This window comes from Urocampus carinirostris, chromosome 9 (genome assembly GCF_059441175.1).
Source record: "Urocampus carinirostris isolate Australia breed hairy pipefish chromosome 9, RoL_Ucar_1.0, whole genome shotgun sequence".
NCBI lineage: Eukaryota > Metazoa > Chordata > Actinopteri > Syngnathiformes > Syngnathidae > Urocampus > Urocampus carinirostris.
In genome coordinates, this window is record NC_142357.1 from 17,308,320 (window position 1) to 17,334,680 (window position 26,361).

At 39.1% G+C, this 26,361-nt stretch overlaps 1 protein-coding gene and 1 pseudogene across 8 annotated transcripts in view; both read left to right on the forward strand.

The window, feature by feature from the left end:
• The window catches only part of lnx2b (ligand of numb-protein X 2b), a 26,694-nt gene extending 333 nt beyond the window's left edge, over positions 1-26,361 (forward strand). The window contains exons 1-10 of one of the 8 annotated variants that reach the window (XM_088344686.1): positions 1-162; positions 7,200-7,691; positions 9,404-9,597; positions 11,231-11,433; positions 13,429-13,833; positions 14,271-14,402; positions 19,806-19,980; positions 20,138-20,375; positions 22,366-22,524; positions 24,817-26,361. The exon at positions 1-162 is cut by the window's left edge and continues 63 nt beyond it. In XM_088344686.1, coding sequence (XP_088200812.1) covers positions 7,303-7,691; positions 9,404-9,597; positions 11,231-11,433; positions 13,429-13,833; positions 14,271-14,402; positions 19,806-19,980; positions 20,138-20,375; positions 22,366-22,524; positions 24,817-24,952 — 2,031 coding nt within the window. In that variant the 5' untranslated portion in view covers positions 1-162; positions 7,200-7,302 and the 3' untranslated portion in view covers positions 24,953-26,361. Of the gene's footprint in view, positions 163-213; positions 265-2,768; positions 3,266-5,760; positions 5,885-7,199; positions 7,692-9,403; positions 9,598-11,230; positions 11,434-13,428; positions 13,834-14,270; positions 14,403-19,805; positions 19,981-20,137; positions 20,376-22,365; positions 22,525-24,816 lie in introns of those variants that run through there. The other 7 variants (XM_088344685.1, XM_088344687.1, XM_088344684.1 and 4 more) reach the window with 7 other exon arrangements.
• LOC148359459 (U2 spliceosomal RNA) lies at positions 2,782-3,004 on the forward strand (annotated as a pseudogene).

Consider the following 26,361-nt stretch of genomic DNA (forward strand, 5'->3'; position numbering starts at 1 on the left):
ATCGGGACAAAACGCTCCCATTATTAAGTATGTCATCTATTTGACGTTTGATTAGAAAACGAAGCTGGCCGATACTGTTTCCCCTTTCTCCTCATTGAAGCCATTATTAAATCAGGATAAACGAGACCAACGTTGACATGGCGACAGTGAGTTATTTATGAGGTGGGTGGTAAACAAACGAGGGCTGTAAACGTCTTATTTTCGCAACTTTTTACTGCAGGACATGCAAGTTCAGCCTGGCGTTTTGGAAGCTTTTGTGTCTAGGTACGGCCAATTGTGTGACTTTATGGCTTTATTACATTTTGCAAGTACAAGGTTATAAAGAGGATCTAGTATCACAATAATAGTTATTCAGCCAATGATGAATTAAATGTTGCTTACGACTTTTCATCAAGTGCCCTAATTCACTGATTCGAATCACCTCTGTATGTCTTGTCTGCCTTGCTGTTTATGGCTTTGTTGCGCCATTTTTTGTGTTCCAAGAGGCTCAATGGTTCAAGTTCAAGCCGTCAAGCGTTTTCTCGTCACTCCTAGTCTTCTGTAAATATTTGTGAAGATTGGCGATTGCGACTAACCAAGCAATGAGTGTTATTGTGCAATTTATCTGTAAAAGTATTTTTTTTTTTTAATTCTTTACTTTTTTAATGAGTTTCTCATCCGATAAGCGATGTCCTGTTAGGTAAGGCAGGTGCCAGGCTGTGCCACACCTGTCGTCATTGTCAAAATCTATAATAACAATATATAAAACTGATATATTTATTCAGTGTTTTTTGAAATTTAACATTACAATGTTTGGATTGTCATTTTCAAAATTGAATTTTCCCAAATTGTATGATTATTATTGATACAATAAATATGTCACTCTTATGATGGTGAGGGTCATAAGATGCAGAGTGAGGCACGCAACTCTTGCCTCATGGCAGAGGGCGATATAGTAAGACCAAGGATTCTGAATTGCCACACACCTAAGCACCACACAATAGAATTAGTGACGGTATTAGCAAGCGAACAAAAGTCAAGCGTTTCACTATTTTAATGGGCTATTTTAATGATAGAGGATTGACGCCTTTATTAAAAAAAGAGTAGGGCATAGACTCCATTTATGAATTAAGGTAAGATATAACACGTTTTTTTTCCATGCTGCAGTTTATGTATTGCTTTGTTGCTCTGTCAATCATACGATGAAAAAGATGTGGGTGTATCTATTTGTAAATCTGACATTGCCTCCAAGACATGAAGCTCACCGCATGTTACTGCAGCTGATTAATTAAATGAAAAAATTTTTTGTCAGTGAGCAGCTTGGGAGAATTGTTAAACATTATCAGCTAATCCATGTCATCCTGAACCCTCGATCACGAATCAGCATTGAAAGGCATAAAAGTTTGATTAAGTATGTTAATTATATTTGGAACATAGACATTCTCATCCCAACCTGAACTGCCTGAACATCATGGTGTGCGAACAACATGCCACCCTACATCTAAACTTGTTTATTATATAACATTATTAAGCTCTTTAAGAAATAACCTGGTTATCTCTGATAATGTAAAACACTATTTCATCTTGCGAGAAATTGGATTGCTTGTTACATACGCAACAATAGATTAAGATGTTTTGAACTGCATCCAAATTGTACAACTTTATGACCTTCAATCAATTGAGTTGATGAATTGCCTGGCATAGTGAAGGTTTTACAGTAGGGTGTGATTATGATCTTCTAAATAAGAATGCTGTTTAAAAATTAAAATAGAAAATATGTTCCTTACTTCAAATTGCAAGTTTTATTTTCTAAAATAATGATTATATTATTGGTTGGATCAACTTTCCATCATATGTATTTTCCTTTGCTGGTGATCTCAGATGTGACACAATATGACTGATGGTCTGGTGAAATAACTCGTCTAGCTCGGCACCCATCATTTAGGTTATGTGAGGATGTGGAGAGACATTTGACTCACTGGTATGTGCCATCACAGAAAGTGGTTGTGCCCAGACTTGTAATCCGTCGTGAGACACAAGGACATTGTCGGACCACCAACATTCTACCCTGTCCGTGTTGTGGAAAAAGCTTATACTGTCACATGATCGCACGTTGCAAATTTTCAAGGCATTTAATAACCACATCAAGCTCAAGGAAGCTGAGTGGAACAATGTGTATCTAGAAATCACTTTTGATAGAAACAATGCATCCAATCAAACCAAATGTGATCTTTCTCTTTTTTGTTTTGTAGAGTACATGTATTCATTCATGGTATGCAAGGTTTACAAGGATGGCAGTAAAGTTTGTTTATATATCGATTTAAAATGGCAGTACAGGTGTCATAATGTACACACTTTTAGAATTTATTAGACCAAAATAATAATTGAAAAAGAAGTTTGTCTCAGCTCAGTCATATGTCCCTTCAAGTTTTGTCAAATTCCGCCAAGGATTGTAAAATTTTTTTGGGGGGGTTTGAACAAATTTATTGTCACTAATAACAGAAAACAATCATGACAATCTCAACAGCAATTAAGCACATTCACAATATTATATTCCAATATGACGTTTTTAACAGCAAGCAAAACTGTTTCCAATGTAAATTATGTTCCTGCGTTTTATCTTCGAAAGCTAACCACTTACATTGTAGATTTATTTTCTTTTTGGCATCATCTTAAAAGATTGACAAGGCCTTGTCATCATGGAATTGACTGTGTGACCTGGAGGACATGTCACTATTTAACCGCCAATTATTTAGTTTGTGAAGGCTAATACAAATATAGAGCAATGGTATTTCTTTAAAATTCCCTACTGTGGTTGTTAAACTGAGTCCTTTATGCGTAACCCAACTGTTTCGGGCACAAAAAAAGCCATACCGCAAATGCGAAATTCACGGTTGTTGAACTGAGTACTATATGCCGACATTACGATTTGATTTTTGCAATCCGGAGATGGAATAAGAGCTTGCTCTGTCCACTCCACGCATCTGCCCGGTATTGCAGTACTTCCAGGAGCGGTGCATTCGCAATGACCGCAGCAAGGCTTTGGGGCTAGGACCTTAGCTCGGCCTTTTGGCTGAGAGTAAGTGTCCCGGCACCTTGGCTTTGTAGCGTATTATTAACTGACCGATAACGGATAATGGCTAAGTAATAAAGAGAATAGAACAATACCCCTTACAAAATCCCTCCCCCCCTACTTCATGACAATGGGAGATCATCTTTTCAATTTTTGAAAGTGATTTTATACAGAAGCCTCCAATTCTTTGACAGTGAGAGAATGAAAACTTGGGTAAGAAATAATTAAATTCTGTTGTAATTATGGTTGGTCATCTTGAATGTGTTCCATGTCACAAAGAGAAATGGGTGTATGACAATCAATGGGTGGGTGATATTTTTAACATACTTCAATTAGAATTAAAGGATTATTTGGGTTGATAAAATGTATTTCATTAGAAATATTTTTGTCATTGATAAGAATGTAGTAACATTTTATACGAGATTAGACGTGGCACTCCAAGATAAACTTAAAAGAGAAAAATAAGATAGAAAATAATGTTAGGATAAATGGGCAAATATTTAAAGGTAGTACTTTTAGACTGGCCGAAGTTGTAAGTGCATCGGAACAATGGTGTACAGACGCTCCCCTACTTACGACCATTCGACTTACGTAAAATGAAAGATATGAACATTTTATTTCGGGATGTCAAAAAACATCGGAACATTGCTGTAAATCAGATTTTGTATTGAGGGCATCTTTTTCGGAGTACAGGACATTACTGTAGTGCTTCTTTCCGCCGCTACTGGCGTGTGGCGCTGTGGGAGGTCACCCAGCATCCACCCGGAAGTAAAAAAAAAATCTGCTTCCTCTTCCTAGTTCGTGTTTAAACATCTCTCCTTCACCTGCCCGTTATCCCACCGCTGCCACCAAAGTCGAGTTTCGTTTTGTATAATGGAATGCTCCTTGTTCATGAAAAAATACTCAGAAATACTTATAGTCTCTTTGGAGAGCGACAACCGTCAGCACCCGTTTATTGTAAACACACCAAACTCTCTCCAAATCTAAACTCTCGCACTTTCATACACTCTCGCAGCAACCCTGGCGACATTCGTTGCCTTACTGACATTCATGCGCACCTCACATTCTACTCCTACACTATCTCCGGCGCGCTAAGAACTTTGACATTTTTATTGTTTAATATCTCATGCATCCATTCAATATGGTTGGTATAAAGAAGAGGCGAGACATTTCTTTTTAAATGAAAGTGGAATAAGAAAGCTTGATGCGGATGAGAAAATGGTCAGAACGCTTTTTTTCGGCCACTTTCTACCACAGAGGAGGACCCCTTGAAGCGCATCTCCAAAAAGTAAGTTAAACCCAACTTTATTTATCTTTATAGAGCATATTATTTTATGAAATTCTTATTTTTTATTACAAAACAATACAGGTTACTTATACAAGCCTTAAACATACTTATATAAACCTTAAACATAAAAAATACGAACAAATTCAACTTACGAACGATTGTCTTGTTTGTAAGTAGGGCAGCGTCTATAATGAATAATAGTTCCATGTCATTAGCAGCAACATATTTCCTACAAAAGAGTAAATAAATTAAAATTGAATACACACTTTTGTATACATATGCAAGATATTCTTCCTCACAGTTTTGTGTGCTTATTTAGGGTGGTGATGGCTCTGCGAAAAAAAAAACTTCTCGGAACATTTTAATCATTTTTTAAGGGATCTAACGTGTCTGCCATAACGCAGCAGGTATCTAAATTCAATAAATGAGCTTTGCTCGGATTGGGGTGCTGTTCCACTTGCTTCATAACTGACATTCGCAGTCTGTTTGAGAACACTCTTAGAAAACACATCAATGAGCATTGTTGTTTGGTAGTTTTTGCATTCTTAAACACATTTTGAAACGACGGTGAAACCATCCTCCACGTAATATACCATAATGCATTACTATTATGTTAGTCAAAATACTTTGAAGCCGTTTAATTCTTAAACCCCTCAGCTGCTGGCAAAAGTTTTAAGTTTTTGGTTGTCATCACTCAGGAATATTTCTACAGGTGTTTATTTGACATCACAACAAAGCTCATTTTGCAATTGTATATTACACAGTATACTGGTACATTAGCCAAACCACTTAATTTAGATAAACTAAAATTACATCATATGTTCATTGTGGAAACAAATGAGCAACTATTGATTTTCTACTTTTATAGTTAGGTGGGATCAGTAAAACTATTGAGGTTTTTCTTGTATTTTTTAACCCAACTTCAATTGTTCAGATTATTCCAGATCGCGAGGTGACTGTGGAACAAATCTTTGGCGATAAACAGGGCTTTACTGTACCAACTTTTCCAACGCCACGTTTAAGGGTCACCTCTTAGGTGTGTTTGTCTTTCTGTGTGCGTGGCCTGTTTGTGTGTGTGTCATTCAGTCACAGTATCCATGAACAGTATCCATTACAATTGCACGTACTGTATCACCTGTACCAAGTGAAAAAAAGACCACAAATCATACATTTGTTGGCATCAGTCTTTTAGTATACTTTACCTGACCAAAGTGCAACATCAGCAGACCTCTACCCAACTTACACCCACACACATACGCTCGTTACTTGCGGGCACTGACGAGAATAACACTTTCCTCTCGGGTCGAGCTTCGCTCTGCTTAGTTACTCCAAATCACCACTACATTCCTTCCACTAGCCGAACACATATTCTTGCACACTAAGACGCACACACAAAACACACATGCACGCCCCGACATTATCGTCACGGTGTGCAGGGGAGGCAGGGCTCTGGTTTCATTGAGGCTGGAGGCAGCTGCTAGGTTAGGGTTTCACGTTTGCATGCTTAGTCTGGTGGCCACTCCACATCGGAGATACCATCTCAGGTGAGTACAATACGATAATATTAACCCAAGATGTAAGGGTGAAGCAACTTCTCCTCAAGAATGCAGTCTTTGAGTGAAAACCCAAGGTAGTTTTCTGCCACCGTGAGCAAGTCTAAACAAATTACAAAGCAACATTGTGCTTTCAACTCCATGTGTTGATCTTAAGCCATTAACAGCAGCTTTGCGAGTTGTGTTCCTTTCCGAATAAGTGTTATAACTTTTTGTGTGGCTGTTCCATTTAGGTGAAAGGTTCTGTTTACGACAATATTGACATGCAATCCATTTCAAGGTTTCAAACAGAGCACCGAAAATAATAAGTCTTGTGTGATTTGTAGAAAGTCATTTTGTTTACACCTCATTTCTTGATATGTTTCATATTTTTTATTTTTCATAAAGATTTACTGTAATTAGGTTGAGTTTGATTTGCTGTTGGCACTTTTAGGTGAGCAGTTCAGGGTAAAAAGTCACTCAAATATTACTTGCAAGAGCTGGGTTTTGTACAAATTCACTCTACCCCGCAGATGTGGCAATACAAGTACCAGTTAATCAACCTTTATTTTTGTAGCACCACTAAAACATAAAAATACACATCGAATAATTAAAGGAAACATTTCCCCATGCAAATATTTGGAAAGCTGACATTTATCCCTGGGGCATTTTTTCTTGACGAATATTAATTGGATTACTGATAATGGCTCTTATAGCTTTGGTTTGTAATATTCCAGTTTGTGCATGTTGTGGTTATAAATCTCAAAATTGCCATAATGGTTGACAACCACAAGAGATGTGTCTCAAACCCCACAGTGGTTGGTCTGCTTTTGTTAGGTATGTTTGTTGTTTTTGTGTGTCATATAAAATCATCATAACAGTGCAGTGAACTTGTTTTTAGATGTGCCAGAAGTCTGTTTCAAGAATGGTTTTCCATTTAGAATAACTGTTTTTTTAAATGGGTGAATAGATGAAGACTTAAGTGTGTTTATGAAGAGCTGATTGGGTGCTAGGAGCCCTCAGTGACAGGACCTGCATTGCTGCCCACTTTGATAGAACCTCTCGCACTCACGTTTACACCAAGGTTCCGTCGGCTCTCCTTGTTTATTTCATAGTTGGCTCGTCCAATGGAATATAGAACAACTCTATTTTTTGTCGCTGAAATGAGAATTCCTTTTGTCCCTCAGGAAGCCCGCCGAGAGGAAGCAGCTGCAGTTCGCTGCCATGTTGTATTCGCGTCGCTGATTTGTCATTTCCTGTAGCCGCCATGAGCAGGAGAATTTCTTAAACTGCCTCATTACACATCAATGTGTTTCTCCCTCTACAGAAGATGAAGACATGGAGGTAACGCGGTCAGACCTTTATCGCATACAGACTGACCAATTTGGCCCGCAGTGACCCTCACCGATTTTAGGGAATTACGAGGGACAATGTCTACAATGCAAAACAAGACTGCTGGATTGTCTTGGGCAAGGGTCTGCAAGGAGTGTGGGCAGCAGCACGAAGGCCAGGAGGGCCACCTGTACGAGTATCCGGACGATGTGGACGACGAGCTTGTGTGCCACATCTGTTTGCAGCCCCTCATCCGGCCCATGGATACCCCTTGTGGACACACCTACTGCTTTGAGTGCCTAGGCAGCTTCTTAAAAGAAAAAGACTTTTGCCCCGTGGACCGCCAAAAGCTGCAGCTGCACCACTGTCGACCCTCAACCCTGTTGGTCAGGAATTTGCTGGATAAGCTCACCGTCATGTGTCCGTACTATGCAGAGTGCCAGCAACAGATGCAACGCTGTGAACTTCAGCCTCATCTTTACAATAGGTACCATTTTTGCATGCTTGTTTTAATAGGTTGGGAAAACATGTTAAGATGATATTAGCAGTATCATTTGGGATGTTTTGTTGGCAATTCAGTTGACAAATTTAAATTGAGGAAACTTAAGCAAACCAAAACATGTACGCCATCGAAATTAGGCATGATCAATTCGTTTGTTTGTTTTTTTTAACAGACCACATATAAGTAGGGATTATAATTATGGAGGACCAATCCTGCTATAAGGTGAAATAAATGTATAAAAAAATAAATACCTATAAATATATGGCATACAAATAAACAAACAAATCACATAATACCTCTATATAAGACAAAGGTGAAATGTATTTATATATGCATTTTGTCATTTAGTCATTTATTTATTTTGCTATTTATATTATGTATTTCGCCGTTATGTTTTGTCACAATAAAATGTTCAAATGAAGGGGCAGATAAGCGATGAATAACCATCAGGTTAAAAGCTCAGCCAACTTGACCCTCCTCCACATTTGAATAACATTTTGTTTTTACGTTATACAACGATAATAAATGGTACTGAATGTGTCAACGATTACTTGGCATTAGAAAATAATTATTGGCTTGTAAAAAATATGAAGCCCCCTCCCTTCTGTCTGGGTTAAAAGGTTTATAGGTGTAATATGCAGCCCATGCCTGCAGCACCTTGGTTGAGCAGTAAAACTCACAACTGAGCTCATATTTCTACTACCATGCCAAAATTAAACTTTTGTCACACATGTAAAGTGAATGCATGCAATGTTTGATATCTCAGTAACTTCCTTGACTCTTTCTGCTACTTGCCAGGCAACTGTCTAGAAATGTATCCAGGCTATCAAGTCGATTTAGCTTCTGCCTGATGGTGACTTTAATACTTAATGGACATGTACAAGAGTGGTATTGATCTTCTCTAATTGCTTCCAGTCTTCTTTGTTATTCGCATATCATACAGTAAATTCACTTTTTTCAATATTAAGTACTTGCATTTATGCAAAACGGCCAACCCAGCAAATAGAGCACTGTATTAATAGGCTGTAGTTACCAATACAGCAGTAGATTATGTAAGTCCATCGCGTGGATTATAAAAAGATAACACATTCTGCTTCACTTCATTACTGAAAATCATAAGCAGAAGATAAAGTCAACCTCTTTGACTGCTCTCATAAATTGGATTATGTAACATGACCAATACAAAGGCACTTCATATCAGACACACAAACCTTGGGGTTCCAGAGTTGAGTCGAGCTGTTAATCAGTTGCCTTGTTATACACGTGGTTAGAGAGGTGATTCTCACGTCTGAGGTCAGCCGAGATAACGCAGCTTGTTGTGGTTGGCAGACAGTCACCGCTCTGCACAAACACTCGGAGGGGACAAAGTTCAGTCATGAGGAACAAGCACACTATAGTATGCAAAGCATTTAATAATTTCTTCCATACATTTGATAAGGATTAGTTAGGTTTCAGAGAAAATGGTGGCCTTCGCCTTTAATTACCGGTACATACTTTCCATCATTGAGTAGACACCCTGTCTGACATCTGTGCCCATAAACATGTGAAACATAGTCTTCACTTGTAGGCACTACTAGCATGTGTATCATTTTGTTTTTGTTTGGTCCACCCGTTTCATTGCACCTAGTTAACGGGCATTCCTTCTTGCTTATTAAAAGCCATGTAATCATCATTCCCATATGTTTTTTTCCTTTAAGATGCCCAGCTTTTAGGAGACTCAGAGAGGAAGCAGAAAAGAGGAAGAGGCCCCCATGGAATGAATTAAAAGGGCATAAAGGTGATGGTGATCTGTCTAATGATGCTAAACACTCTGAATCGCCACCACGCAGCGCCCCAAGAGACCAACCTGATCCTGGACTCATAAACCCCGCCTTCGAAGAAAGTGAGGACGGTATGGAATTTGTTGTCATCAACAAGCTTCAAGTGCATTTGTCATTACCTAATGATGACTAGATAATATTGAGCCAAGATTAATTTAAATGATCTTGCCGGTATCCCCATCCCTGTCTGCGGGAAGTAATTTTAGACACATTAGAGTTGCTGATTGTTGAGTCCTAAGTCTGCCACTGGTGAATCATTAGCACAGCTGCTGGAACATGCAGCTCTGTTAGGACAAACACTCTTACTGAAAAATTTCCACAGGTTTGTTGCACGTGTCTTAAACTGAATTTCAGCCTGTTTTTTTTTTTTTGCATACAATATTGAAGAAAGTGTTATTTTATGCACAAAAGCAGTTAAAAGTAATATTAGAATATAGTTTGGTGCCTCTTTGGCTTTGTTGCTTCTTGTTCTTAGGTACACGCCATATATCCAATATTCTGTGCATGTGAGTGGGGTTATGTCAAATGCATTTAACAATCAATACAACATTGCTGTTTTTAACCCATAGAAAACGATTGCCTAAATATTTCCAATATAAGATGGATCCAGAATATAACATGTAAAATGATTATTAGTTTTTTTTTAGTGAGTTTGACATTAACTAAATCAACTCAAGCCATGTTTAATGGATCAATGTGAACTGTGTGACAACACGTGGAAGCCCTCCCCTCTGTGCTGTGTGTTTTACCTTTTCTTGGATGACAAGTTGGAATTTCATGTATGTCGCTCCTTCTGTTAGCTTTGTTTCATTTATTTACAGTCCCTTTCAACCTTTTTTTTTTAATACAACTATCTGTAGAAACTGACTTATCAATGTTTTTTTTTCTATATTCTTATCACTGATAAGAAGAAATGTACAGTGCAGACCTCACCACAAATGGATAAACTCCCACAAATTAGTTTCTAACCTTGGGTGTTGTTTCTGACATATACCCGTGTTAGTATTTTCTTTGAGAAATGAAAAAACTCTTTTAAGGGAGTATACCCTCTACAGGGTAGCATTTCATTACAATTAAATATTTTAAAATATCATTTAAAAAATAAACTTAAATATTTAAATATTTCGGGATTTATTCATTTTAAGAATTTTGGATGATTATATGTTACAGCTAATGAAAATCCAAACTTAAATACCTCAAGTTGGAAAATTGCTTTAAAAACACACTTGAAAGTTCAGATTGTACAGTGCTTTGGGAAGTCTTCTGTGCCTTGAAAATCGCTATATAAATGCAGACCATTTACTTTGTACTATGAAACGTACCGTAAATTCCGGACTATAGAGCGCACCTTATTATAAGCCCCACCCACTACATTTTCAGAGGAAAACCGATTTCGTACATACACAAGCCGCACCTGTATATAAACCTGGCACTCAGGTTTCCTCTCACATAACAAAAGGATGCAGGGCAGGTCCATAAAAGATTTAAAAATTGTCCAAAGAATGAGCTTGAGTGAGTGGTTGTCTGTCTCTGTCTGTCCTGTCTGCTCGAAGTCAGCTGGGATGGGCTTCAGCACCCCCGTTGTAGTGACGATAAGCTGCTTTAAAATGAATGAATGAATTAATTAATGAATGAATTGGCTAATGCTATGCTATGATTGCAAGGAAGTTTAAGGCAATTCTGTTTGATCAATTTTGTCATTAGCAGACAACACGCCGCTCCGCTCCAGCCTGGTGGCCGAGTCCAATGTAGTGGAGCTCTTCAGAGAAGAGGCAGACGAAGAGCTAGGCCTGCGGATAGTGGGGGGAAAAGACACACCGCTGGGCAACATCGTCATTCAGGAGATTGTCCGCGACTCACAAGCAGCTCGCGATGGCCGATTGGCTCCTGGGGATCACATTTTAGATGTAAGAGTGATTCCTTTTAAATGTGTACTTGTGCTCTTGTACATCCTGACAGCTTGTGTTATCCTAGTTATCAAAATACCAATCTTTCTCAGACATCACCATCCATCCATTATCTGCATTGCTTCTCCTGATTAGGGTCGCGGGGGTGCCCATCTCAGCAAACTTTAGGCAGTGGGCATGGGACACCCTGAACTGGTTGCCAGCCAGTCACAGGGCACACAGAGACAGACGACTTACTCGCTTATCCACCCTTAGGGACAATTTGGATTGGCCGGGAAACCTACACAGGCACGGGGAAAACATGCAAACTCCGCACAGGAAGGCTCGTAGCTAGATTTGCATATATGACCTCAGAACTGTGCCGCGGATTTGCTAACCAAGCCGCCCCAGACAGCACTACGAGTAAACAATTTTTTTTTTTATAAATATCAGACTTTGTATTAAGTGTGAAATTTGGAACACATATAAGTGCATATATTTTCATAGAAAACAACTGGGTTTGTACGTGCTGGAAATCCAAGTTTTTTCAAGGTCTGAGAAGTGCTTGAATTTTGGTTGAAGTGCTTGTCAATGCTTGAAATTGTTGCCAGTCTGAGCCGATTGGCCACACATTAAATGAGAAGGTGCATTAGTACAAGAATTACACATGAATTATGGACATTATTTATGGGCCATGCAAAAAGAAACTCTAAGAAAATGTAAGTTACACATTCCCTTGAATTTTATGTATGGGGAAACATTTCTCCGAAAAATATTTACACACTTATTGTTCAGATCTTCAAATATATTAGCAATATACTCGAGATCTAAAAATAATTTGTCTTGATTAATTCACACGCAAGATTAATACTTCCACATGTGAATCACAGATATTTTTGTGAATCTGCAAAATGCTCGTACACTTTTTGATTTGAGAGTGGACTGATTAGTTGTCCTCCAAACATTATGTAATTGCTTAGTAGACAAAAATGAAACTGCAAAAAAGAAAAAACGAACAAAAATAAAACTGATCAAACTACCATTTTTTTCACCCTAAAACCTTTTTACCTGAGTATTTTGAAAATAAATCAAAGAACTTATATTTGAATGGGTAAAATATTGGTATTTCATCAATAATAATAATAATAATAATATTGATACTGTAATAATAAATAGCAACAGTCAGTCCAGGGTGTACCCTGCCCACTGCTGGAATTCAAGGGAGGGGTTCCAGTGCCCCGTGACCTGACTCCTGGTAAGTGGTTTAACAATAAATACTAATACTGATAATCATACTAGTGATTATACCAATCAACAAAAAATAACAAAATGACGGTCATGTAAAATGTCCTGTTTTAAAATATTACCGTAATAACAACATCCACATTCTATTAAAGACTAGTCTTGATCGCTATAATCTAATTTCTTGTTTGAAAAAAGACTGCTTTTAAAAAAAAAAATTGCAACAGGATGTACAATTACAATTAAAAATACATTGTACCGGTACTTTTTTTTTGCATAGAACAGCTTTTTGTATGTCAAAATGGCTAGAACATTTTAAAGATTAAATCCAATATATTGTATATTATATATGATATGATATGCACATTAACACTAGTCAAGTAATGTGAGGATGATACTCCTCCACAAATTATTCCCAGTTTTGTAAACAGACTTCTTCAAAGAAGGGAATGACAAGGCAGATATTCAAGATAAACTGGTTTCGTCTCCATGGCAGCAAGGCGTGGTTACTAGCGGCCGTGAGTACTTCAAGTTTAATTGTGGCTGGTGTCACTGATTGAAAAAATGTTATGTAGTGTTCTTTCATCAGATCAGTGGATAAGGTTAAAACAGATTTTTTTTTAATACGGTAGGCAGAGTTCGTGAAAAAAATGTGTTTTTCGCTTTCAAACATGAAGCAATTTTTTTCCATGGCCTAAATCTGTTTCGAATTACCATGTATTGGACGGTGCTGTAACACCTGATGCACCTACAATTTCGTTGTGATCTTTCCAGGTGAATGATGTCAGCCTGGCATCCGTCCCTCATGCTCGGGCCGTTGCTCTTCTGCGCCAGCCTTCCCTTGTCAGGCTCACTGTCATGCAAGAGAAAGGTTTTAAACCAAGGGAGATGCGTTCTGATCAGCAACTTCTTCCGTCCAGCAGCACCCAAGGCAACACCACCACTGGTCACAACCCTTGCACCGTACTGCAGGTGACATTGACGAAGAGTCAGCGCACTGAGCCACTCGGTATTAAGCTGATTCGCAAATCGGACGAGAGTGGCATATTCATCCTGGATTTGCTGTCGGGAGGATTGGCTTTCAAAGATGGCAAATTGAAGAACAGGGATAAAGTGTTGGCAATCAATGGACAGGACCTTAGGCACGGTACACCTGAAAGTGCTGCCCAGATCATACAGGTACATTTTTCCCGGATATATTTAGAGCTAGGTGAAATGGCACAAAAAAAAAAAAATCTTGACTGTTATCGTCATTCTGGATGTATACAATTTAAATTGATTTGAACTAATAAACCCCAACCCAACACATTTTTTAAGGAAAGTATCACGGTTCATCGATCCCTTACAAAAAATGGGATGTTTGCCTACAATAAAAGTTGAATTTCATACTAAAGGTTATGAATTTTTCCAAGCATCATTTATTAAAAAAATAAAGCAAAACATTTTTGTTTTACTGTTATGTGGACTTAAAAAAATGTCAAAGTGGGATGCTTTGAAATTCCGAGATTCCATCAATAGATTTGCATTCCACGTGTGAAACATCTGCATGCTCGCTTACCCATTCAGATAAAGACTGATTTATCTACCGGTGAGAGACACGGCATTTTGTTTTGCAGGCCAGCGAGATGCGTGTCAATTTTGTAGTCCTGAGGCAAGGAGAGACACAAGAGGAAGGCGGACCACAAGGCCGAATGGCCAGGAGGGTACCAGAACCTCAGTACTTCAGGCGAGGCTCCACCTATATGAAGGTACAGCATAAAACATCTCCTGTTTCGTATTCATATGTTAGCCATCAAAGTGCACAATTTTACATGTGTACAGTCTTTGGAAAGGACACAAAATGATTTTAAATGTCCTGAAAGTGTTTTTGAAATTTGAACATGGCTGTACAAAACTTGATGTATTGACCAGATACAAGAGGATTTGTTTATAGATGTGTTTTCTGGATCTACTAAGTGGTTAGCATGTTCATCTCACAGTACATTCATTGAGTGGATTTAGGCTAGGTAATTTGTTTTCCTTATAATCCGAATACTGTACTACGAAACATAAAATGGGAGGGAAAGGTTTTGTATTATTTTGTAGGTGTTGTTAGGCATCAACTGTATAACAGCAGTGTAATACCTTTTTCCAGAACTTTGCGTTACCAAACAACCTCTTCTGAATGTGACATGAATAGGGCTACAACTAACGCCCATTTTTATAGTTGACTAATCACAGAATATTTAAATGATTAGTCGAGTAATGGGATAATTATCTTTTTCTCTCTCGTAATTTTAGCATGCTTGTTTTGATTATGCTCAAGATTATAACAATCACAGGAATTGGGTACTATGAAAAATGCATCTGTTTTTGAACATACTGCTAATTCATATGAAAATTAAAACAAATTAGGCTCAACGCTCGGTCAGTAGAGACATGTAGCGAATCCATAAATATGTCCAGTTTTTTAGGAAAAGGCAAATAAATAATACATTAAAACCAAGTAAACATTCATATCCCTATAAACCAAGAACAGGCTCATTACAGCAGTTGAAAAGTTAATAAAACTAATATTAAGGCCATTTTGTGAAGTACATAATTTGTCAAAAGTGTGTGTTTTGCACTATGACGTCTATGTTTGCACCAATGCATATGCTGACTATTTTTTTTTTTTTTTTTGCACTATGATGACTTTGCACCAAATGCAATATTGCACAACCCTTACGATACCAACGGTATCACGACAACACTGTATGTAACATCCCACATGCCGACATTTCTTGTGTAAATACCATGTAAATTATAACTATAGCCTTATCCCCCTTGTTTTATAACCTTATCTTCTCTGTTCCTTTATCTTCTTGGCTCATACCTCACTGTGAATGTATAAAACTGGAGTGTCATGCCCAATTTCGTTGTCACAATATGTTAACCCATTTTGTAACAATGACAATAAAGGTATATTCTATTCTATTCTAACAAAAGAACGTAACTATTCTCAACAGTTTGAAATTAATTGGTTTTAACAACTGACATTTGTTTTTCGAACTGCATGCATTTAATTTCAAATATAATGGATAGGCACAGTCCAACAAAATGCCCAAGCTCTCTTTTCTAGCAAAATATATGCATACAGAATGTACAATGCATGTTATCAAAACCGTACTGACTTGAACGTTATTGAATCTTACCAGTGCGTGTCCGACTCCTTTTCCCTCAAATCTCTTTTAAAGTTCGTAATGATTGAGCTACTCCCATGATACACAATGTCTGCTTTGTAAACTTTGCAAATAGTCTTTTTATTTCCCGCATCCACGCTAAAATGCTCCCAAACCTTAGAAATGTTGGTACACGTACCAGATGTTGAGGCCGCCATTTCTGTATGTTTATGCATCTGCTTGAGTGACTCTGCGCAGATATTATATTCATGTAGAGATTTCTCATTCTGTTGGAACAACGTGTCTGGTGACAAAATATTTCTATATTGTTTAAAAAAAAAAACATTTTCTGCTATTGATTTTTGTCGGCCAATCGTTGCAGCCCTAGACATGAACAATGCAGGCTGTAGTAGTACTCTAAAACCAGATCCTATGTGTGTTTACACACTGTAATTTTGACGCGGGCCGTTTAGTCAGGGCCACTCAGTTGTTTCATATAGCGTGAGCAGGAAGAATAGAATCCCCCACCCTGCTCCAGTTGGAGGTGCAAAGCTTTGAGAGCAGACACCTGCGTCGCAGCGCAGAGATGAAAGCGGCTGTGCCGGGCCTCCTTCTGTCTTGATCAAAAGGCCCTGGGTGCTGCTCAGTCTGCCACCGCGGGGCCGCTGCCTTGTTGTTTTTTGGTGCTCTTCTTTCTATGGGTGGTGAAGGATCAAAGCGGGTAACAGTTAGCTTTCGCCTGCAGAGTGGAGCCTTTTTGTCTTGCTGGGGGGGAAGACCCCCCGCCAGGTGGAGGAAGAGGCCTCGCCACCTCCCCCGAGCTTCCCCTCTGACGGTTTACAGTCTGCCGAGTGTAGCCAAGAGGCTGCCGGGGGCCGTCGCTTTCCACACGTCTTCCCCATTACGAGACGCTCGCGTGGGAGCTCACACGTGGCCTCCATCTCGCATCTCTCGCATTTGTTACTGCCCGAGGCTTTTCAATTAAGTGATTGGCAGCACCATTCCATGAATGTTAGCTAAAATGCCACCACTCTTAATTGGTCCACTCTTGCAAGTGTTTACTGAAATCAAATGTTTTGTTTCGAGCGGTATACGATCTGTTGTCGGCTGGATCCGGCATGTTTTGGAACACTTGCCCCAAAATTGCTTACTTGATGGACTATGTTATCATATTTGTTTTCCCATTTCAAATATGGCCCATATTAGGAATAAGTCTAAATATGCTAGCCCTTTTCTGTACTATTACTGCATCCACCTGTGACACAACGCCTAGGTATTCTCCACAAAAACTACCAAAACACGCTAGCGTTTCCACAAAAACTACCAAAACTTGCTAGTGTTTTGGTCTTCATCCGAGGACACAGATCAGGATAACACAGACAAGACATGCTGTCTTCAAAATTCATTATCGCGAAATTTTATTTGAATATACCGATGAAATATATAAATTTAAAAAGCCATGACTATTTGTTCGCATTTTGCATGTTTAAGAATTTGGGATGACCTTTAAGACCAATGGACTTTCGTTTTATTCAAGAGAAATAACTTCCAAAACAGATTATTTAAAAATCAGTTTGTTGGTGCCACCACCAGTTGAATCACTGTATTATAATTTAAATTATGTTCACAGAAAGTTTTTTGGAAGCAAAATCCACGCATTTTTATCCATTTTAGTGAGCGGCTGTTTTCTCACCTGCTGTTAGTACCTGCTGGGGCTCAGGTAACAATGACTCTTGGCTTTAGGTGAGCCGTGATTGCTTGTTTTCAGACACGAGAATATATGTGAAGTCAATTTAAATTGACAAGGATAGGCAAAACAGTCTCCCACTGGTCAATTTCTGTTTTCCCAAAACTCAACATTTGTCAGAACATTTGTAGGGGTGAAAAAAAACGTTCATTGGGTAGAACATTTTCAGAATATTGATACAGTACTCGACAAAACGATTCAGTTTTTTCTGGGGCATGGCAATAAGGCCAAAAACGAAATCTTATTTTTATCAGTTTATACAGTTACAATTTCAATCTCTTTTAAGTAATAAACCCCAATCAATAAAAATGTACTTAAGAAATTGTTTATTGATTCAAAATACATCCTGTGCTAATGTTTGGGCAGAAATCCAAAATGGTTTTGTTTTTTTTTGAAAGACAAAATCATTCGACAAAACAGGCAATCGTACATAAAATAAATACAGTAATAAATACATTAATCCCTTTATTTCGGGGGTTACATCCCGAAAGAACCTGTGATGGGCAAAATCTGATTTTTTTTACAATCATTATATAAGAGTGTCTGAGCTTTTGAAGTATGACGCATCTCATGTACAGTGTGTTCCAAAAGTCTTTGGTATATTTGTAGTCCCCATTTCTCCTTATCTATGAATGGTACTAAGACAAAGGTTGTGTCATTTTAAAACTAATTACATAAAGTTTTGTAAAGCTATTCATCTTTTTATATTCTTTCAGACCCATTAATGGCGCTCACTGAACAAGAAAAGGCGTTTCTTTGTGCTTTAGATTGATAAAACCGAATCAGGCAATGTTGACCAAACTGCATTTTGCAGAAAATTCGAAAACAAAATAAAAAAGCCAACAAAGAGAAAGTTTATAGTCAAATAGCATGGTAAATTCATAATGGGTGGGTGCTTATGACCAGTTATAAGAACATGATGCCGCTGAACATCAGAAGATCTTATTTGAACAAGTTTGAACTGCTTTCCAGCAGAGCCCCCATAAATTGGTTTGACGAGCCAGAAGGGAACTTCGGTGTCTTACAACAACTATTTGGTGTGTCTTAAGAAGATGACTGCATATGACACCTTAAAAGCTACAGTTAGTCCAACAGTTGAAGGATACTAATAAACCAGCTCATCACGACGTTTGCATTGCACTATGACCAAGGATGGAAGACAACGGATTTGACAACCGGCTTGTTTTTATTGATAAGGCAACTTCATACTCAATTGGCAAAGTTAATAAGCATATTGGGCACCCACATGAAGAGAGAACTAACATAAACTTCTTGACAATCAGTGAGATTCCTCAAAGGTGACCGGGTTTTGTGCTATCAGTGAGATTTGCCAAAGGTGACATTTTTTGTGCTTTGTCGAAGAAAGCTGTCTCAGATCATTCTGCTTTGAAAGAGCTACAGTCAATGGGGAAACGTTCCTAGACAGGCTGGAAAACATGGGTAATGGATTAATTGAGTGAGTCTGGTGACTTAATTTTCCAACCAGATGAGGTTCCACCACACTGGAGCCTAAAGAGCGATTCCCTGAACACAACACTGCCAGAAAGATGGACTGGATAGTCTGGACAAAATAATCACAATCTCAATCTCTGGCCCAACAGATCTATGGATCTCACACCATGCGATTTCTTTTTGTTGGGATTTGTGAAAGAATTGAACTCTATTTCAAGAGACATGGATGAGCTGAAGGCATGAATAACAGAAACGGTTGCATCCATTGACAATGCTGAGATGCGTTTGGCAAGAATCTGCTTTGTGTGTGCATGTGACCAAAGGTGCTCACATTGAATCATCATTGAATCGCTGAACATTTCATGTACATATTGAGATTACAAGCTTTCTGAAAATACCAGATGTGTAATTATATCCTTAATAGTTTCCGAGATATTAAAGATCAAAATGTGCCCAAGACTTTTGCAACACCCTGTACAGATAAATATTTTTTATGCACTGAAACCTACAAACAGAACCTTTTACAGGCTCAAGCACTTGCTCATCAAATAGAATTACTGTGAAAATATTATTTTTTTATTTTTCAAACCAATAACTACAATACCATCAAATAGTAAGAAGCGGGTGGACTGTTTAGCCAATCACAATGCAAAACACAATGCACGATGTAGATCTGTGAAGTAGCGAAACCAAGAATATTAAGTCGCGTTATAGTAAGAGATTCCTGCATAACCCATACACGTTACATTTACGTTCTCCATAACATAAACAAAATGTTTGTACTGAATGGTATTTATGTCCTCGTCATGCAGGACCCCCCTGGTGGGTTTTCCAGCCAGGAAAAAATTGTGAGCCTAAAGAAGGAGCCTCGTCTCTCCCTAGGGATTACCATTGCCGGTGGAAGGGACTGCCGTAGCCGTCTGCCCGTCTACATCACTAGCGTGCAGCCCGTCGGCTGTCTGTATCGAGATGGCACTATCAAAAGAGGTGAGCTGAAAAATATCAGCAATACAGTGTGGAGCCTTTCTTAAAATAATTTATTTTATGCATATGGGCACTTTTCTTTCTATTCCTGAAACCCCCAAAATAGGGTTTTTCTTCAAAAGTCCATAAATTGTATTATGAATTCCCTGTGCCTCCTCAGGCGATGTCCTGCTGAGCATCAATGGAGTGGACCTTACGCAACTGACCTACAGCGAGGCAGTTTCCACGTTGAAGGCACAGGCCTCCCAGCCTCAAGTGACAGTGCGTGTCATCCAAACCATCTCGGACGACTCGCAAGAGGAAAATGAGGCCGGCGACAGGGCTGACACCATGGAGGACACACGAGAAGACACTTTCAACTGGACGCCGCTCTGGACGCGATGGCTGGGATTACCGAGGTGCAACTCACACACTGTCTAGGATGGATTTTTTTTCTTCCGAGCCACAACTTACAAACTTAGAAATTTGCCTGTGGGAAAATATCCTTGTTCTATTACGCATTTTAAAGGTTTTCCCAGACTTTATATTTTTTTCCAATTAGGCACAAAATGTGTACAGACGCTGCCCTACTCACGAACAAAATGGGTTCCGGACGATCATTCGTAATTGAATTTGTTCATAAGTTGCTCCAGTGCTATATTTTGTATGGAATGTATGTTTAAGGCTTGTATAAGTAACCTGTATTGTTTTGAAACTGAAAAATAAACGTTTAATAAAATAATATGCTTATAACGTTACAAAGCAGGCTGACTGAAAAAAACAAGCTGCACATTAGGTGTTGACATTCTGTGGTCTGTGAAGCCCTTTGAGACTCAAATGTGATTAAGGGCTATACAAATAAACACTTGACTATAAAGATAAATAAAGTTAAATTGAAGTTACTTTTGGTAGAGTTAGGCGACTTCCTCCTCCGTGGTAAAAAGTGGACGAAAAAAAGCGATCCAACCATTTTTTTCAACCGCATTAAGCTTTCTTATTCCACTTTAATTTCAAAAGAAACGGCCCGCCTCTTTTTTACACTTTACACCAACCATATAGAATGGATGCACGAGATATTAAACAATAAAAAGTTTCTAGCGTGCTAGAGATACAGTGTAGTTTGTTTACACACAAACTAGGAAGTAGAAGCCAGATTTATTTGGGGTGGATGCTGGGTGACCTCTCACAGCGCCACGCAGCACTAGAGCACTGCCCTCTACTCGGAAAAAGGTGCACACAATACAAAATCTAACTTATAGCAATGTCCAGATATTTTTCGACATCCCCAATAAAATGTTCGTATCCACCATTTTGCGTCAGTCGAATGGTCGTAAGTAGGGGAGCGTCCGAAGTGAAAATTATACAAACATGTTTCAAAGTATTTTCGCCACGGGAGACTCTGGAAATTAAGTCTCCAAGTTGACCCATCTGGGTATTTTGCTCTAGAGCTATGGTGTCATTGAAGGAACACAACACTTTCCAAACGGCAAATCCCTTTAACACAACATGTGAGGTGAGCTCCGAAATAGACAGATTGTAGTGTCCAGTGCTTGCATACCGCTCATTTCTGCTTGGAGGTAAGCGATTGTGGCATTCGTTTTGTGTTTTTCCCGGGTTGTCTTGCGCTTGGTATAATTTTATCCGGCTATCTCTCTGTTACCGCCGGGGCTGTGAATTGCTTTCCTGTTTTGTTTGCTCCCGGTTGGCACTCATTGGCTGCCCACTGTTCTTTGGCTGGGTAGCATGGCGTTAGAGCTGGTTTTGCCATGTCCCTTTGTTTACTTATGCCTGGCTTCACGTTTATCCGCATAGCTCTTGCCCCTTTTCGTTGTGGGTTCTGGTTAGCCTGTCCACGTGTTTTTTGATCAGCCAGCCTGGCATTACCACCGGTTTTGTCGTGGCTGTTAATTCCTGTCCAGCTTTGCGTTTGCCACTTCATTGTTTGGACCTGGTTACCCTGGCTGCTCACTGCGAGTTTTTTGGTCGGCTAGTTTCGTGTTTTTCTGCCAAGGCTGCGGCCGCCTTTCATTGATAGGTGAAAGGCGCCCGTGTTTTTTATTTGCCACTTAGCCTCTTTTGGGTGCTCGCCCTTAGTTGAAGCATGACTACATCCACCTGCAACAGAATAACTTGCCATTCGCCACAAAAACCTCGTAAAGCACAAAAAGCAATATGGCAAATTTGCTTGCTTGGATGCTGGTGTTCCTTCGATGATGTCACAGCTCAGGATGACAAAGAAAACACATGCTGTCTTTAAAATGCATTAGATATTTTGAATAGCCAATTAAATATATATACATTTTATGCAAAAACACTACTTTCTCACATTTTGCATGTTTTAGAAATTGGGATTACCTTTAAGACCTTTTTAGATGTCTTTTTTAACTAATGTTGCTGTTGTCCCGGCAGCCACATGCACTGGTGCAGGGACATTGTCCTGCAGAAGAGCAACAGCGAGAGCTGGGGCTTTAGCATTGTCGGCGGCTACGAGGAGGCTCGCGGCCAGCAGCCTTTCTTCATCAAGACCATCGTGCCCGGCACGCCTGCTCACTTTGACGGACGCCTCAAGTAAGCTCAAGTAGCCGTTTTCCAACTTTTCTTTTAAACTGTGGTTTCGGGCCGTTTTAAATAGTTACACAAAATTTGTTTATTTGATGTGCAACAATTTAAAAAAAGCAGGGAAATTTCTAGTATAATGTGTACATTGTGCCGCAATTAAGACGCGCGTTTGCGGACCGCAGCTGTCGATCTTAATTACCTAGCGCGGCAGCTAATCTAATTAAATTGCCATTAACATATACACACGAGTGTGAGAAAAATATTTTCGAAATAAAACTTAATGTACTGTACTGACTAAAATTTAGAAGCCCATACAGTCACAACAGCTTGTACACATGCTGAGCCATGCGACTCATCTTAAGCTCTCCCACCCCTTATGCACATGACAAAGTGAGGAGGAGACCAAGTATTGCTGCTACTACTACATAAAAAAATCATGATACATAAATGCTTCCAATCTTTTTTACAAGTAGTGTCGGTTGATTAAATGTATTTAGTGTGGCAGCAGATGACTAATTATCAGGTATATTTTTCCTAACGGGCTGAAAACTGTGACGTCAAATCAGGCCGTTATAGGTCCGATAACTGTTAGCTCGATAATTACCATGTACCCTCCCCAAGTTAGTGTCTGCATGTATGTCATAACTAGTCAGAAATCCCATCGTGTCCTCACCCGTGATGGGCCCTCGGAATGCTTTGTTTTGATTAAACCCTCTGATTCCTGTAGTCTAGTCCTAAGCCAGCTGCTAGGCACCAGGCAAGGCGATTGGTCGAGGACGCACCGCTGACACCTTCGCAACCACCTCGGGGAAAAAAAAAAGAATAAGGCGCATCGTATTGCAATCCGCACTGTTTAAAATATAGAAAAGCAGTAGTCTGGAATTTTTAGTACCGTATTTTCCGCACTATAAGGCTCACCGGGTTATAGGGCGCACCCCGAAAAAATAGTTTTTGGTCCTATTTTTGACATACATAAGACGCACCGGATTATAAGGCGCTACAATGGGAACGTGGACAAAACAGTCGGATAGTTCAGTCCAACTTATTACCCCCTTAACATTCCCAAAGCTTGCAAAGACGCAAATACGTGTCGAGAACACGTGCGAATGCGGTGTCCGTAAGATGTCACTCAAATGCATCGTTCCATCATTCGGAAGGTTAAAGTCTTGGTATTCAAGAAATGATAACCATTCCTTCGTATCTATTTTCTTTTTCGCTCGCAACTTTACTGTGCATATGACAATAAACACTTGGAATTGAGTTGAATTTAAAAATAGACACTCCATACCATCCATTATCTGCACCGCTTATCACAGAAACATCGAGTTCAGTCTGAAACAAGATACAATATAAAACCGGGAATAGCTCACCGAAGTCGTTGTGTTCATAATAATGTGCAGGCAATGTCCTCTTATATCCGTGAGGGTAGTAAATCCAGGAGAATACAATATTTACAAATACAGAATAGGAAAAAAATGCTTTCTCTATGCCGTCAGCCACATGCTATACGCATTCATCTTTTTTGGCCAATTGCAGGCTTTGTTTCGCTGTTTAAGCCAATGGCAGCCTGTAAATTATAAAAAGGATCCGCCTCTTGACCTCCGAATAACTTTAGCCAATAGTGATCGAGTCAACTGATGATTGACACGTCTTTTTCGGCCAATTGCAGGCTTTGTTTGCCGTTTGAGCCAATGGCAGTCTGTAAATGATAAAAAGGATCCGCCTCTTGACCTCCGAATAACTTTAGCCAATAGTGATCGATTCAACTGATGATTGACACGTCTTTTTCGGCCAATTGCAGGCTTTGTTTGCCGTTTGAGCCAATGGCAGTCTGTAAGTGATAAAAAGGATCCGCCTCTTGACCTCCAAATAACTTTAGCCAATAGTGATCGATTCAAATGATGATTGACACATTGGTTAGCCAATGAAACGCCGGTAAATAAATCCCAGCATCCACCGCGTACTACTTGGCGTTCGGGGGAAAATCGAGTCGGCGGCTGCAAGTTAGTTGGAAAACTTAATGTTGATCCATAAATAAGACGCACTGTATTATAAGGCGCATGGTCAGCTTTTGAAAAAAATAAAGGCTTTTAGGTGCGCCTTATAGTGCGGAAAATACGGTACACTTTATTTTTCCTGCTTGGAGGGTCTAGGGTTCCTCCCTCTTGCCTTGAAGTAAGCTGAAGTAAAGATTTAGGAAAAATTTTCTATATTGACCAAAGATTGTATTTCATGGTTTATGTGGACAACTCAGACATGCCTGCTGTCGTCATTGATATTTCACCGACGATTGTCTTTCAGGTGCGGTGACGAGATTGTGGCAGTGAACGGCGCAACTACGGTGGGCATGAACAACTCATCGCTTATCCCCATGCTCAAGTTGCAAAAGAATAAAGTGACGCTCACAGTGGTATGTTGGCCCGGGAGTCTGGTCTAGCCACTAAACTCACTAAATCAGAAAGGTCCTGCATACTTGCAGCAGGTATTTTTGCCCATGACGCACCCCCTGTCCTGTGTCCTTCTGACACTTTGGAATTTGCAGAAATACTGAGTTTTCCCCCAAAAAATATTTTTAACTGGCTGCTGTTTAAATACGGTATCCTCTACACAGATTTCTATTTTGGGGAATTCCATATACATATTCACAACTGTGGTTGTGTGATGGGTAGGTTACCCTACCTCCAAATCGCAGTTTTGAGACAGACCAAGGAGGCAAATGGCAATTTTAACACTGTGTTTTGACCAGTACAGTTGCAGTTCTATTGCTTTCTTTCAGTCTCATTAATACAGGCAGAAGTTGTCTTTAAGTGGCTAGTTCCTCCTACAAAAAAGAAAATAGTCACTGACCTTAAGCAGAATCAGATTTTACCTGTAATTATTATTGAAAATGCATTGGTTCACTCGTTGATCGACCTTTAGAATAAAAATGCTTAAAAAGTACAAAAGCATGCAGGGAATTCAATGTTACGTCACTTCTAAGACATTTTGGGATTCTCGGTTAACCAAATGAAAACATTTCTTTTTTCAAAAGTGAATCGACCATTTCCTAATTGTTCCGTTAGTTTGTTCTAAGAAAAATTATGAGTGAAATGCATGTAAGTAAATGTTAGGGAGCAGTGGCAAACTACTTGTTTTTACAGTTTTTTTTTAATCAGGGTGAAAACGTGCTGGCAATCAGGTCCAGCTGGAGGATTTTCAGACAGTTAGAGCATGTTTTACAGTTTTTATTATTATTTTACTTTTTGCGGGCGGGGGTACACACACTCGTCACAGTGAAGGATTCATCTTTGCCCCTTGTGACCAAATAGAAACGACTCCTGACTGTAAAGACCAAAGTGTCCTTTGTCCACTTTAACTGCACTTTTTCAGAACCATCACAATGAACGCTTCTTTAAGAAGTGGTGGGGACTGCGCGAACCATTATGGGGGGTCTTGACTTTTAAGAAAGGTCCATTCAGCAAGGATATCTCCATATTTGTTTGTATCATCCTGCCATCATAATTGTGTTGTTCTGTCTGTTGTGTCCATGTAATTTATTCATTTATGGTTGCCTCCCTATACCGTGAAAATGTAATTTGTTTACTTTTTCTATGGTAAAATAGTACTGCATTTTCTAAAAATGGTTGTATTGTTTTAAATTTGGATGAATTTCAACGAATCTTTTATTGGAAAAATGAAGATTAGAATTGGTCTATGGAAATTGCCTTTGTTTAGTGGAATTTTTTATTCTGCAATTTCCTATCTGAAATTCACCTGTATATGCTCACCCACATTGATGGGGTGATCCCTTTGAATTTATATTCGTCAATTTCATCTCTTTGCGTAAAATAAAATGCACAATGGTGA